General features: G+C 38.3%; 1 protein-coding gene across 8 annotated transcripts in view; it reads left to right on the top strand.

Moving 5' to 3' along the window:
- EPC1 (enhancer of polycomb homolog 1) overlaps nt 1-15,239 on the top strand; it is a 66,343-nt gene that overhangs the window by 47,607 nt on the left and 3,497 nt on the right. For 3 of the 8 annotated variants that reach the window (XR_008448442.1, XR_008448438.1, XM_054058105.1), the window contains 9 exons: nt 913-1,089; nt 1,194-1,283; nt 1,374-1,522; nt 2,226-2,581; nt 7,814-7,897; nt 13,956-14,074; nt 14,156-14,242; nt 14,862-15,003; nt 15,120-15,239. The exon at nt 15,120-15,239 is cut by the window's right edge and continues 247 nt beyond it. Coding sequence is in view for 1 of the 8 variants with exons in the window: in XM_054058105.1 (XP_053914080.1) it covers nt 913-1,089; nt 1,194-1,283; nt 1,374-1,522; nt 2,226-2,581; nt 7,814-7,897; nt 13,956-14,074; nt 14,156-14,242; nt 14,862-15,003; nt 15,120-15,239 (1,324 nt within the window). In the remaining 7 variants the exon portion in view is untranslated. Of the gene's footprint in view, nt 1-912; nt 1,090-1,193; nt 1,284-1,373; nt 1,523-2,225; nt 2,582-7,813; nt 7,898-13,955; nt 14,075-14,123; nt 14,243-14,861; nt 15,004-15,119 lie in introns of those variants that run through there. The other 5 variants (XR_008448440.1, XR_008448439.1, XR_008448441.1 and 2 more) reach the window with 5 other exon arrangements.

Raw genomic sequence — 15,239 nt, 5'->3', positions numbered from 1 at the left:
TTGCGTTGGTTCTCTTTTGTTGATTTTTTTCAAAACAGAATATGATCCACTAATATTTCCAGCATAGCATGTGTCTTTGTCTGTTTTGTATTTAAGTAAATAATCAAATTTTATTTGATTTAGACCACTGACCAGCGCTCTTTTTCATGTAGGCTTTAATTTTGTGGTGTACAGTACATAGCTACAGTGGTAGCAACTGAGAATATTAGGCCAGGTAACAAGGAGTAATGCTGAGGTATCATTTGAATGTTAAACAAAGACTTTTTGTAGCTGAGGAATGTCCAAGGGCTGTTTTGAATCTGACAGGGTGGCTTGAATCAGTGAATACTTCCGTTGATAGTTGAGCAGTGTAATTGAGATTGCTGGAGTGTACTTAGCTATTAGTGGTGTTGGGTCAATGCAGTGTCTCGCAGCTTGAAAGAAATCCGTTTCTTGGAAACTTGGGAAATGCACTTAAACTTTAATAGTATAGAGAAATGTGTTTAATTTTCAGAGATTCTAGGTATCTTTGAGAAGTTTATCTCCTATTTTTGCCTTTAGAGCAGTTTGGTATTTAGTAATTCCCTAACACTGCATAAAGGGCTATTGATTTGAAAAGTTAAAAAATCAAAAAGGTACCTCAGAGATCTTTCTGTAGAGATATTTATATCTTGGTCTACTTCTCTGAAGTAGTACTGATACCTTAACTGCTGGTGTTTTCTTATGTGAATTGAGCAGACAGTGCTTGGTTCCACCTTGTCTGTTAAGCACTTCAGTCACTAGAAATGAAGTGTAGTTATTCAAAAAATGACTGCATGTTTTGCTGTCAAGATGATGGAGAGATGGGTTCATTTTTTAGCTTGCTTACACAGGAGTTCTCTAACCCTCCTGTTTGTGTGTGCAGTTTTACACTGTGCTTTTTGTTTCTTGCAGCAAGATAAACCTGATGTTATTAGACCCAAAAGAAAGTATGAGAAGAAGCCAAAAGTCTTACCTTCATCTGCTGCTGCTACTCCTCAACAGACAAGTCCTGCTGCACTGCCAGTCTTTAATGCTAAAGATCTGAATCAGTATGATTTTCCTAGCTCAGATGAAGAACCTCTCTCCCAGGTACGACCTCTTGAATTCTATGCTGCTCATGGCAAATGACTAGAAGTAAAGCTCATGAATATACAAATATCTTTCCTTATGCACTTCCCATTCCCTCTTTAAAGGTATTGTCTGGTTCTTCGGAGGCTGAGGAAGAAAATGACCCCGATGGGCCTTTTGCCTTCCGTAGGAAAGCTGGCTGTCAATACTATGCTGTAAGTAGAATTTTCTCATGTGTTATAAGACAGAGCATTGTTGTGGGGAAAATGTATTGTGTTTAATTAATTGTTTAAAATCATTTTAAGCCTCATTTAGACCAACCTGGCAACTGGCCGTGGAGTAGCCCTAAAGAGGGAAGATTAGGAGATGTGCGTTACAGATACTGCTTGACCACCCTCACTGTACCCCAGAGGTGTGTTGGGTTTGCACGAAGGCGGGTCGGCCGTGGTGGAAGGTAAGCACTGCCTGTAATTGTTGCTGTTTCTGAAAATAAAATTTAAAAAAATATCAATAAGACATAAAGAGCAATGTAATAAAACAGAAGCATTGGGGAGGTTGGCATTTTAAATGCTTGACGGAATCACAGAATGGTCAGGTTTGGAAGAGACCTCTGGAGATCATCTGATGCGGCCCCTGTGCTAGAGCAGGTTCACATTACAGCAGGTTGCACAGGAATGTATCCAGGCGGATTTTGAATATCAGTGGACGAGTCTCCTCAAGCTCTCTGGGCTGCCTGTTCCAGCCTTTTGAGCCGAAGTTACTTCAGGAGGGCATTTGAAGTCCTTTTTAGTTACTTAAGCAATTTTATTTTATTCTCTGCGGGTTTTTTTGTTTGCATCATGTAACTCTTACCTTTCAGCCTGATGATTTTCTAGAAAAAAAAATGTTTGTTGTTTTAGTGTCTTAATGTATGGATCATGATGTACATCAACTGTTCGAACAGTAAAAGCGGAAATATACACGACGAGAAATCTTGATGTACTATTTACTATAAAAATAATATAGAGTTGTGTTGTCTGGTTGGGGGGCATTGTTGTAGCACACGTTTGTGTAGGTTGTTCTATCTCTTTATTGTCCCCAAGCACACATGGCAAACTGGTGACTTTCTTTGTATTTTCTTGCCACTGTGTAATTCTGCATTGTTTTCTTGGTTTTAGGGTGGTATTAGACAGAGCGCATTCGGACTACGATAATACATTTCATCAGCTGGATTTGGAAATGTTTTCCTCATCACAACACTCTTCTTCAATCAGTCAATTTGCCAATACCTCAGAAACAAATACCTCGGACAAATCTTTCTCGAAAGACCTCAGTCAGATACTAGTCAATATCAAATCATGTAGATGGCGGCATTTTAGGCCTCGGACACCATCCCTACATGACAGTGACAATGACGAACTCTCCTGTAGGAAATTACACAGGGGTATAAATCGAACAGGCACAGCACAACCCGGGACCCAGACATGCAGTACCTCTATACAAAGTAAAAGTAGCAGTGGTTCAGCACATCTTGGTATGTTTATTTTGACAAAGTTGCTTGTAGAAATTTTAAACCTTACTCTGAAAATCCATGGTATCATTAGGTCATCCATACATTACATCGTGGTCTGTTTTGATAATAACAGCCCATCTTCACTTTTACCTCTCTATTTGCTACATAGAACGTTTATTTGTTTTTATTGCTAGCAGCAACGTACTGTACTCAGATTCATTCAAATGCTATCTTGGTATGTAATTACAGTGTTAGAAATATGAAGCCTTCAGAACCAGTATTTTGTAGGGTTTAAACTGACCCTGAAGATCTGGATTTTTAAAGCTAAAAATAAGTTTATTTGAAATGTCTATATAAAATATTTCCAAATTTTTTCTAGTACAGGTTGTGGTGATAGGAAACGTTTAGTTAAAATGTTTGCATTTAAAACCGCAGCTTATGAATTCTTACATTAACGTACTTGAAATGTAAATGCCATTTCCTATCCAAAAAATAGCCGGCCCACCTGTACTGATGCATCTGCTCATGCTTGGCAAAACTGTGACTAATCAATTCTACATCTTGTCAGCAAGTAGCAGATTATATCTTACAGAACCTGAATTACGGAACTGAGGACCTGACTAAGAAAACTTGGTGTTGTTAATTGGTTTTTATTTGGAATGCTATTGAGTAGCATCTGTTATTATATTTGGTGCTTGACACTGGAAGACTGGTATTTACGTGTTTAGATTATACTAAAATTCTACTGGATTTTGAGCAGTCAGTGCATTCTATTAAAAAAATAATATTTAAAGTAAAGTGACGTCATGTTTTTGCAAAGAAATAACTTCAGAAGTTCACTGGAACTTTGTCAGGAGTCTAGAATCATGTTTTCCTTGCCATTTTAAATTATGACTTTGGAAATAAATTACAATAACTAGAAAATCTAGGAATGGGGTGGGAAGAGATGCATTTGCCTAATAACCTCCCCAAACTGTGGAATGTTTTTGAGATTTGCTTAAACAAATAGTGTTGGGTATCAGGTGATTTAGTTCTCCTGTTTTCTGGTGTATTTTGTACCTTTCCTTCCTGTACCACCTGTTGTTTTTAATTTTCCTTAAGAGTCTTCCTCCTTGTATTTTTAGACTTAGTAGGCAGCTTTGTTCTACTACTTTATTTCATGCTTCCTCTCCATGCTGTCCTAGAGCAGGTCCTTGCCCTCATCCCTCATTCTTTTCTCTTTCCTGACACTTCTTGCTAAATATTTCTTAAGCCTGAAACTGATGATTCTTCTGGTTTGTGATCCAAAGAGTTCTTTTTGGGTGTTTAAGTACTGTACCATAGCATTTCAAATCAGTTAACCGAGGCCAGAACTGAGAGAGGGCATCCTCTCTCCGGTGGCCATTCTGAACTCTACTAAAATGCTAATTGGGTTACTAGTGTGAAAACAAAACTAGTGTGTAATGTATAGATTTATAAATGCGCTATAAAGCATTAATGGGCAATACGTCACATATGAAAATCATATAGAATTGGAAAATTGAGTGATTGAGTCTAAAGAATGTATGTGTGTATATAAATCAGCATGCATGCATGCATCCCCCTGTAGTCTTTTCTCCTTAAATAGTTCTAAGGAAGTGGTTTATCATCTGTCTGAAATTCTTAAGTTGCTATTCTAAGCCTTTCCAGATTTAGATGTTGTGGAGTTGAGATTCGTATTTTATTAGGGTTTGATACAGGAATGAAATACGCAACAAAAAATATAACTATATCTGAATTCATTGGTTGCCACAGTCTTTGGATAGTCACTAGTTTATTAGAATAAGCAGGTAGATTGTACCTGTGTAGTTAGTTATAAACATAGTAGGGGTTCTTGTGGCATTGGAGGTGTTTTATAAGCTTGTGTATGTGGTGTAATGATGATCTGATGCTCAGGTGGTGTTGAAAAGGAGCATGTGGTCTGGTTCATCTTGGTGCTGTTCTCTTCCTGGTGTTCTTTTCCCAGTTTCTTAAAGGAATCCATAAGTTACATTGTCTGCACAGATTGCAGGTGTTTGTGTCTCGTTCATGAGTTTAACTTCCTTAAAGGTGCAGGTGAGATGAGGCTGCAGCTGCCGAGTTGTTTTCTTACTTTCTGTAGCAAATACTGTAAAGAATGTCAGGTATCTAACATCTCTACTAAAGTTTTTTCTAACAGTCACTGTTGTATTTTTCCAACCTAGTAAAGTGTCCCTGTTTTTTTTTTTCTTAACTGTCTTTAAAGCTGGGAGTTTGTTGTGGGTGTGCGGTTTTTAGATTTGTTTCTCTTTGACTCGTAGGTTTTTGAAGTGGCACTAAGTCTTTTTACCAGAAAACACTTATTAATGTGTGAGTTGTGGTCAAACGTATTACTTACCTTTTAAGATTAAGCTCATCCTGAGGTCCCTGTAGTGGATGGAAGAGGTGGTACCGTGTTTGTTTTGCACCATCACACGATAAGTGTTTTCTGTTTCCATATTAATGACATTCGGAGAAATATTGAGCTTTTTCTGCCTTGAGTGATCCAGACAACATGTTGGTGTGGAAAAGTTGCTGTGGGAAACGGTGTTTTTCAAGTCTTAATACAAGACCACCACAGGCATGAAGTTGAGATGGTATCTTGGGTCTTCTGTTAATCAGAGGATGTGTTGTAAAAGCTGTGCTGTGACATACCATTTTCAGGCTACAGGAAACGTTTTTCATCCTGAAGATTGGGGAGAGGCTTTGCCAAAGAACCAGGCATTTTGTAAACATTTTGAAGTGCCTTTGACTCTGAAGAAAAACAAGTGATTCTGGTCCTGGCTTTCAGAGTGCTCAGCACAAAAGATCTTAGGAAGATGATGTTAAGTTGAGATTTTGCGTGTAAACTGAGAAGGGGTGTCTTAAAATACAAATCCCTTACAAGGTACTTGAGAACAGGGCTTGTACTGGACTTGTGTGATAGGCTTGGTTGGAACTAGATGATCTTTAAGGTCCCTTCCAACCCTATACTATGATACTTGGGCTGCAGGATCTAGTGGCCAAGAGAAATAGTGTGACTTTTGAAGAGGGTGAGGTTTTTTCATCTGACTGAAGAATTACAAAAAAAAGCATCGTTTGCACTCTTGCAAAAAGAGCTGATTCAAGGATCTTCAGGCATATGTTATACAGAACACCACTAAAAGGCATGTGAGTACAAAAGCAGGACTCTTAGAGGAATAGCCTGCTCAGTGGGGAAGCCGTTCACTGTGAACCAAGTGCAGCAGAATTATTTCAGGAAAGGAGCCCGTGTTGCTGACAGTCCCATAAAGTTTCTGAATCACAATCTTCAGAGATGGGGCTTGTGTCAAGTCTGGAGTGCGTAGTAGGCATGACTATTCATCTGAGGTGTTTGTGTCCCAGGAATTTAGTCTTCCCCAATTGATCTACTTCTGCCAAGCAAACAGTAGTCTTTTTGAACTGTACCAAAGTTCAAATTTCAAGTTCAAAGTTCACGTTATAGGGAGACTGTGCTTTATTTTATGTTGGAGACTTGCTGTCATATATGTTGTGTTCATATTTTTGGATGCTTGCACTTAGTGATTGAAATTTTGAGACATTTCAAATGGCACAGCATGTGCAATTCTGTTGTAGCCTTGGCAGAACAGAGATACCAGTCACTAGTGAAAGATTTGAGCTCTGGTTCCCAGGCTCCACGGTAAGACCAGGCAACTGTCATGTGTTCTGTTCTTTTCTGCCTTCTTCATACAGAAGCCGGGTCACTTTGAAAAGAAAGTCTGTGAGGTGTCAAGACTAAAGGGGCCAGGGGTTAACAAGAGTACTCACTAAACTTGTAATTCTTTCTTTGAAAAGAAGCCTAAGTATTCTAGCAGAAACCTTACTGAAAATTCTTAGCAAGTTACGATATTTGGCATTGTAGACATTACTGTATATGAAAAACTGTGGGTGACCAGAATGTGGTTAAAGAATCCAGGGTGGCTTACCCTGCATTTTCTTGAGTGAGATTTTTAGGTGATGGGCTGCAAGTTGTGTTTTGCTCTTCAGTAACTTTCTCTGTGAGAATTCTATAGAAATATCATTTTTCCCAGTAAACTTGGAAGCTTTTTGGCATCTCTAATCTGCTTTTTAAAAGCAAGCTTGCACACGTGGGAGGCCTAGCAGGATGGTGAACTATGCTTCCATTTCCCAGATGTGTGTTTAGCATTTCCGTCTCCAAATTTGTGATGTTGGCGGTTGAATCTGTACCATTTTCCATGTTGTCATTAAGGATACTGACACCCATCTTCAGGCATCCCTTTCCTGAAAAGAAGCAGGAATAAATTCCTCAGTCCTTGTGGCAGTTCCTTGCACCGGAGTAGAACTTGCCTTACCTTTTCATTGCTTTCATGCTATCGCTAGCCAATCTTATTATTTAACTCTTTTATCTGTAACAGTTTTGACACTGCTGTCTGTTTTACTTTTCCCTTTTCCAAATGCTTATTTTCATGTTGCAGGATAATCTTGGTCATGAAAAATACTGACATTTGTAATGGCCATTTTCAGTTCTCATTGGAACTTGCTAGTCTCGGCCCGTCTGTGCCTCAAATGTTGAGATCCTAGCTGAAGAAGCATGACTGTGGGAGTCACAGATGGTTATAGCCCACCCTAGCTTTAGTCAAAGGAGGAACTCTTAAAAGGAAAAGCCTTTTTAATCTGGAGAATGTGACTGGGGTTGGGGGAAGAATCAACACTTACTTAACATCTGAGCACTTCTGGAGATTTTTGAGACTTCTGTAGTTATGCTAGATGTTCTCATTCAGCTTTAGCCCAGTTGGAGTAATGCTTTGCTCCAAAAGGCAGGATCCCTGGGCTTGTGTAACTGTTACACTTTGTCTGCATCCTGTGCAAACACGGTCACATTTATAACTGCGGAGTAAACTGTGTGTACCCCAACTGATCTGTGACATTGCAATGCAAACTCATGTTAAGAATGATGAGCAGGCAAATATACGTGCATAGCAAGCATTTCTAGCTTTTATTCAATAGCTAGTAAAAATCCTCGTTAATTATTTTCTCTCCATTTTTCTTCCGCTACCATGTAGGGAGTGCATATGTAGATCTTGTATCTAGTTTATGCTTTTTAAGTCTAGAGTTCTGATTTTAGGAATTTCACACTTGAGATTTGTTGGGCTGAAATATAAGGCTATTGTAATAATAATCAAGGGCATAATAATTCATGTTCTCATAGTTTCTAATAATGCCATGTTTAAGTAAAATCAATCTTGAACTTCTTTTCAGAAAGTGACACATCTTTGGGCCTGGTGCATCAAATACTAAATCACACTGATGGCTCTAAGTCTCTCCAATCTTCTGAATTCACTGGTGAGAACTTGCTATACAGTAGAAAATCTTTAACCAGGCAGTGTAAGCCAGATAACGTCTGTCATAAGATAGACATAAAAAAATATGGTGTTCTGGATTACTTAGTATTGTGAATGATGTTTGCTTTGCATGCACTTTGGCATTAGTAACCAATTGTTCTCTTATGCAGCAGGGATGCGATGCTGTTGTGTATTGCCCTTAAGAAAACACTATAGTGTGATATATCATCTTTCCATACGCTTAGCGTTTTCGTAGTTCGTGGGATTTCTCAGTTGGCAGCTTTAGTTATGTGATCTTTCGTCTGTTACCTGATCAAAATGGCATTTTTAATGGCTGTCACCTCAGCTGGAAGGCGCAGGGAATCCAGTACTCTGAATGGATTTTTAGAGGGGTTCTTTAAACCCAGTATAATCTTAATGCTTCAACTTCCCAACTGAAATAAGTATTTGTTCTCACAAGCAAAAAACATTGACTTGATGTTATGAAGCAACTGCTTTTTTATAAGTTACTCTAAAATTACTGTAAATATCTGATTCTTAGCTAGTTTTACAGGACTGAAGTGTTTGCTGAAAGATTCAATTAAGCTGTTTGAGTTTTTCGGTATTAATTTTTTAAAAGAACTTTATTTAAAAAAATGCTTACCTGGATAGGCATTGTGTTTGCTTAGCAAAGCTTGCTCAGTTTGCCTGGAAATACAGTAAGAATCTTCCATTCTGGAAATAAAAAGGAATGCTCAAAGAGGGACCGGGAGTTTACACGTGCATTTTCTGCTTTCTAGTTCATGCTTCCTGGGTTTTAGAGAACTCGTTTTTGTGATCAGTTTCTTGGAAGTCTGTATTTTCCTACTTCAGGGGAGCAAAGTAACAGCTCATGGGTCACCTCACAGTAAAACTTGCAGCTGTAAGTCAGGAGTGAAGGTGGTTCCTGGTGACTATAGAAAACCGAATCTGTTCATACAGATTCCACAGCTACCCCTCCCCCCCATCCTTGCTGGTTTCAGACACTTCTGGGAAGGACTTGTATTTTCAGAGAATCTTAAATGTAAGCTGCAGCACTCTTTGTACATGTTAAGTGCTGTGGTAAAGCTAATTAGCACTGTAAAAATAGCCTTATATTGCAGTATAAAACTTCTGAGAACTATAGAATTTTGAGGGGTCCATTGACATCATCACTGTTACTCTGTGCTCCAGAAAACACTTGAGTATTGGCATCCCATGCAATTTGGTAGATACGCAAGCAGAATCATCCAATCAAAAAATATTATTCAGTGGCTTAATTAGAGAAAAAAGATTTATATGTAATTATCCTAAAGATTACAAACATCTTGCTTATAATCATGTAAATTATGGTAGGAAAACATATTCATTGTGTAGTGTGTTGTTAAAAAATTGAGTTACTGCACAAGATTTGTGGCTGTCACTGAGGAGATACTAAGCAGAGGTTTATCCAGTCAGTCAGTCTTGGCTACGTACAATGTTTCTTTCCTTGTATTCATTGCTGCAAACTCCTGGATGCTTTTGCTTCTATCTTCCATTTCTTTTTGAAGTCTGCAAGCTAGGACACATTTCTTTCTTGCTGCCGAAGGATAGTGTTAATACAGTTAAAGAATAGGTGCATGCATCCTCCCAAGCTGTTAAATGAAGATAACAGCGTAACATGGGGTGTAGTGGCTTAAAATCCTGATGGTTGTCTCAACTGAAATGTTACAGCTTGGTTCAGAATTCTACCAGAAACTATTCAGAAGCATACTGAGTTTTAATTGTTCTTATTCAAAACTGCATACTGCAAACAAATGAGTAGGAGGCATCTGTGTAGCTTAGTCTCTCAGTAAAACTTGAGCTACCCTCTCCTGACAACCATCTTGATGTGGATAACTCCAGGTAGGGTTGTGCCTTTAGAGATTCCTAATAGTTAGTTTAACTTAAGGAGTCAGGTGACTTACATAAATTACTGAAAGTGTCTTGGAAAGTATGTCAAAGGTCTGGGGGAAACTACGATTGTTAGCTATGAAAGACAGTTGATGTTCTGAAATTATAGTCTTTTTTTATGGTGTATCAGTAGCGGTGGTTGAGATATTCCCGCTTCACTCTCATTGGATTCTGTAATGAATGAAACTGGATGTTCTGTCACTGTCCAGTTCAGTAAATTCTGCAGTATTAAATACTCATTGCTGTATGATGGAACCATGACCACTGTGGCCTTAGCATGCTGTTCGAGAAGAGTCTATGAACACTGCACTCGTGGCTAGGGTTGGTGAAGCAAGAATCTATTTTAAAGTCTCGTGTGTCATCTTTAGCCATTGGCTGTTGTATTTTTGTCCATTTTCTTAACTTCAGTTTTTCTAAAGCCTTGAAGGGCTCCAGTAATATGAAGAATATATAGCTTTGTATAGCAATGCTCTTCTGTGTTAATAGAAAACTACATGCTGATTTAAGTGTAGAAGAAGGCCCAGACCTGCTGTTCTTTTCCAGCACATAAAGAACTGTGTATGACAAAAGAAAATTACGTTAATTTTTATGACTTCTATATTTACCTTTTTTTCTGTGATACAGATGAAAGATTTTCAGCTGTGCCTTTTCTCTTCTTTAGAATGAAAATAAGAAGAGGGAATAAAATTTCTGGAAAAAAAGTTCTTAGGGACACTTACTGTTTATCTCTAGAGTGATACTGACATATTCACTTTGAATATATCAGTGATGGCATCTATGCTAGCTTTGTAGGCAAGACTAAATATTCTCTGCAAGCCATATAATTAGTCCATTAATAGTGGCTGCATTTTTGTGCTCTGTAATGCATTCTACTGGAATTGCTTTTTCAAAAAAGAAGTCAGTTGAACTTAGACTAGCTCTTTGAGAAGTTTAGGGCTGTGCCTGCAGATGTAGGGGCACAGGCAGAAAGGGCCAGTTCTCAGCAGGACAGCTTTATATGGCCGGCTCTCTGTGGAGATGGCTTTACACAGGGAACCCTGAGCTCCTGGCAAGAGCCCCCATCAATGTTCAAGAGCTTTGGGGAGCTCAGTGTGTGCTTAGGTCAGGGAGGGAGGACCAGCAGTATCTGCCAGACCACTTGCTGCCAGGCACTCAAGGGCTCTGTTTGGAGTTGTCCTTGCGGACAGCCAGGCGCGTAGAGGTTTCCCACAAAGTTGGCTGCGGAGTGTCCTAGACCCAAGGCACAATCAGTGCCCCTATGATTTCACTGTGCTTGAATATATATGCGATTTCCGCAGAAAGCCTTCCTCTGTTCCAGTCACAGTTGTATGTGACAGAAAATTAATATGTGAGGTTAAATAGGTGGAAGTGCTTTCGTGTAAAGTACATACAAATGTTTTTTGTGCATGGGAATGATAGCTTTCCAAAGCAACTTATATCTTGCAGTCTATAGGCTTATTTTTTCAGTTGAAATGTAACACAGGCTGTACTCTGAGAGCAGGAGGGGAAGAAGCCTAGTGACAGTGTTAGTGAGCAAAATAGATGGTGGCTTTTAACAGGCAAGCCTATTTGAGCAGAAGAGAAGCAGTTTGAATATAGATGAGGGTCGTGGTCACAGTGGGGTTCCTTGTCACTTGTTTACTTTGACAGCTGTATAACTTTTCATAGTGGTGGGAAACAGACAGTTGTAAGGGTCACAGACTGCTTAAAAGGAGATAGGCTGATGCACAGGTTGAAAAACATAATTTTTTTGAATGTTGCTTCCAGAAAGAAGGGCGTGCACTTAGACTGACTTAAATAATGGTTATCCTAAACAAACACAGATTGTCTCGGACTTATTTACAATATCTCCAAAAGAAGATTTTGGGGTTGGTTAAACTAAAACAGATAGCTGTGCTTGCTACATACCTATTTTGTAGTTAGAATATAAAATACGCGTTAGGCTTGAAAACTGACATTAACTATGAATAAATTTTACTTAAATGGAAAAAAAGTGAGATAGTTAATACAGGGAAATGTTACTCTTCATTCAGATAGTGGTTTAACATATCCTTTTTTGCTTGTTTTCATCTTTGTCAGTTTGCGAGTTGTCTACCTCACTTACACGTCCTATTCCTAAGCAATGTGTTTACAATGTCATACTATAGAATAAAATACCTTACTAATACATGGAACTTTCAGAACCGTTGGAACTATGTTATCTAAACTGTACAGATTCTAAACTTCAGGGTTTGTGAAAACATTTATTTAATGTTACTACTAATTGATGAATATAAATCGGTATATCAGTACCAGAATGGTACATGTATATTTTTTTTTCCCTCTGCTACTCAGCTTTCTACATGTTAGTGTTTTTGTGCTCAACCTTTTCTTGCTCTAACTTCTGTGTTCGGTGGCAAGCTGAAAAAAAATCTGCTGAACTGGCTTTCAGTTTATATAAAGTAGAATTAAACAGCCAACTTCTGCATATTTGGTTTGTGAATTCTAGTTTGGGTTGTTTTGGAGTTTTTTGTTGGTTTTTTTCCATAATGACATTTGAGTGGTGTTGCAGCTAAGCTATTTCAATATGAATAACTTTAAAACATTGAAAAAATTGCAAATTGAAGTGAGATTTAACTTTAAGAGTATTGGGAAGTAATTTGTCACTTAGGGCAATATAAACAAATGCTGTGTCCCTGCTTGCCGAGGAATGTTTAAAACCAAAAAATTAGTAACTTGAATGGAAGAGCTGAATGAAAATTTAGAATTTCCAAGTGATCAGATAGCAAAGTGATGGTAATATAGTGCTATTTCCAGTACATAATAGAAGGATTTGGAACACTGTTCTACAAAATAAAAAATCACCAGTACACTGGATAAAAGTATACTCAGCAGTGTTTGCTCTGTTTTCAAATATTGGTTCTTTTATTGGTTAGCCATTTACATTAGCTTGTTCAATTTTATACACAAAGTACAACTGCTTTTCAGAATCCTTTCGTATCCAGTGACGATTATAGTTTTGATAGAAACAGATTTTCTTCAGGCAAGCAAGCCTGAAGGAGGGGATTAACCAAAAAAAAAAAAGAAAAAGAAAAAAAGCCACACAAACCAACCAACCAACCACAGTAAAAAAACCCCCACCACCTAAAAAATTTCAATTTGTATACAGAATTCAAGTCTGGTGCTAATTTATTGCCAAACAGTAGTGAACTTTCCTAGAAGTGCTGCTTGCACTGTCTTCTAGAAGTATGAATACCATGGGCATCGGTACAATCTAAGGGTAAAATTGAAGGAAAAATCTGAAAGGTGTATCCTAGCCTGAATTTGCAAGGTTAGTTTTAAATTGAAAACCGAGACTTCCTTTCATTTTGGAAATGTAAATTTTTAAAAAAAAAGTTAACATTTTATGAAGTCTGTCAGTGACCTCCCCTGCACCATTGGGCATCCCCTTGTGAACCTGCATGAATAATGCTGATTTTGATCGATTTTATACTTGTAGGCCAGCTGGGTAAAATTCTGGTTGACTTGTGATTCACTGACAACTGGGTCACCTTTCAGAGATTTCGGGGAGAAGGGTGTGGTGCTGTCGGATTCTGTATTGATGGAGTTGCTGGTACATGCGTGTTGAAAAACAGCATTCTGATAGCCTGCATAGTCATAAGCATGCCCAGGTTAATGTTTGCAAGTAAATGTAAACCTTAGGCGCTTGTTACCTTCAAAATGCTGTGAGGGCTGAAAGCATGCAATACCCAGGTTTTGCATATAAGCATACTTTGCTAGTAATGCCGATACTGTAGCTTCACAAAGTGAAAACAGTGATGCCATCTCTACCTCTAATTTCTTTTTAATCAGTTATTAGAGATTTTGGTGGATTTGGTTGTATGTTCGTTCCCTCCTCCCTCTCCCTTTTTTTTATCTTGAAGTAAACGCAGCAGAGCTTGTATACTGAAAACCAGCTTGAAATGGGAAGGCTAAATTTGAACAAAAATTTCTGGGAAGGTGGTAGCCTTTTTGCCATAAAGGTTCATTAAGGCTCTTAGGAACTTGCTGTGGTGTACTATTATTTTATTAGGATTATAAAATAGATGTGTTTATATACACAACACCTACATATTTTGATGTAGTGTTTTCTCGTTTTATATTTTGTTCAGCATTTACAGCCGAACAATACCAGCAACATCAACAGCAACTGGCACTAATGCAGAAACAGCAGCTTGCACAAATTCATCAACAGCAAGCAAATAGTAATTCCTCTGCCAACACATCACAGGTGAGGGATTTGTCTGTGCTATGATTTATCCCTCATTGTTTCCCACCAGGGTTCATCTCTAATTGTCAACTGTTGCCATAGAACCTTGAAACTAACCAACAGGAAAGTGGCTTTCGCCTGAATCTACATCATAGCCATTCTGTAAAGTGTTTAGAAGGGACACTGCAGGTGAGTGTGGCAGGCATTGCCTCTGCTCCCTCTTAACAAAAAAAAGATGGGTCAGTCAATTAATGAAATTTTCAAAGCCTTAGAAATATGAATTGCAAAGAACTCCAATCATGTCATTATCCTCTTGGTAGTGGGGGATTTTTAGAGCAGGGTTTTCAGTTAATAACCAAAGCTAACTCCTAAATAAGTCCACCCTACAGCTGTGGAAATGTCTAGTATTCATAAATATGTAGTGATTACAGTGGTGATGGATGCACAAAAAGGTTCAGGAGTTGCTTGCAGTCTGAACCTCTGAGTCTCCGGATGTGTTTTCGAATTTCATGAAAAGAAGTTGACCTGTGAAACAATGTTGTTCCTTAGAACTTTGGAAATAAGTTTTTTTGTATTTTAAATAGTTGTGGGGGTTTTCTTCTCTGTTGCTATGTATAGTGGAGCTAAATGTGCATGAAAAATAAAAAAATCACAGTTCAGATTGTTGTACCAAATGCTGGCAGTTTGCTCTGAGAGAATGACACAGTTCTGATTCACATGTATTGATTTTTTGTTTTACTAGTTTGTGTGTAGCTTTAAAATAGGTAGAGCCTCAATCACATATATTTGCCATCATTGTTCTTTTTAGGGTTTTGTTTCCAAGACACTGGATTCTGTTAGTGCTCAATTTGCTGCTTCAGCTTTGGTAACATCAGAACAGCTGATGGGATTCAAAATGAAGGATGATGTGGTGCTTGGAATTGGGGTGAATGGCATTCTTCAAGCCTCAGGTATGTGGTTCTTTGACAGAATTTGGTTGCATTTTGATTTTTACAGTGGAGATAAGTCTGTCTGGAGTTTAGTATTTTCTGAAAAATAAGATTGCTGTTCTATTTTTCTCTTGCAGGAGTGTACAAGGGCTTACACCTCAGTAGTACTACACCTACAGCACTTGTCCATACAAGTTCATCATCAACAGCAGGTTCAGCCTTGTTACAGCCTTCAAGTATAACACAGACTTCAAGTT

Source organism: Cuculus canorus, chromosome 2, assembly GCF_017976375.1.
Source record: "Cuculus canorus isolate bCucCan1 chromosome 2, bCucCan1.pri, whole genome shotgun sequence".
In the NCBI taxonomy this organism is placed as follows: Eukaryota; Metazoa; Chordata; class Aves; order Cuculiformes; family Cuculidae; genus Cuculus; species Cuculus canorus.
This window is presented reverse-complemented; position numbering and strand designations above follow the sequence as displayed.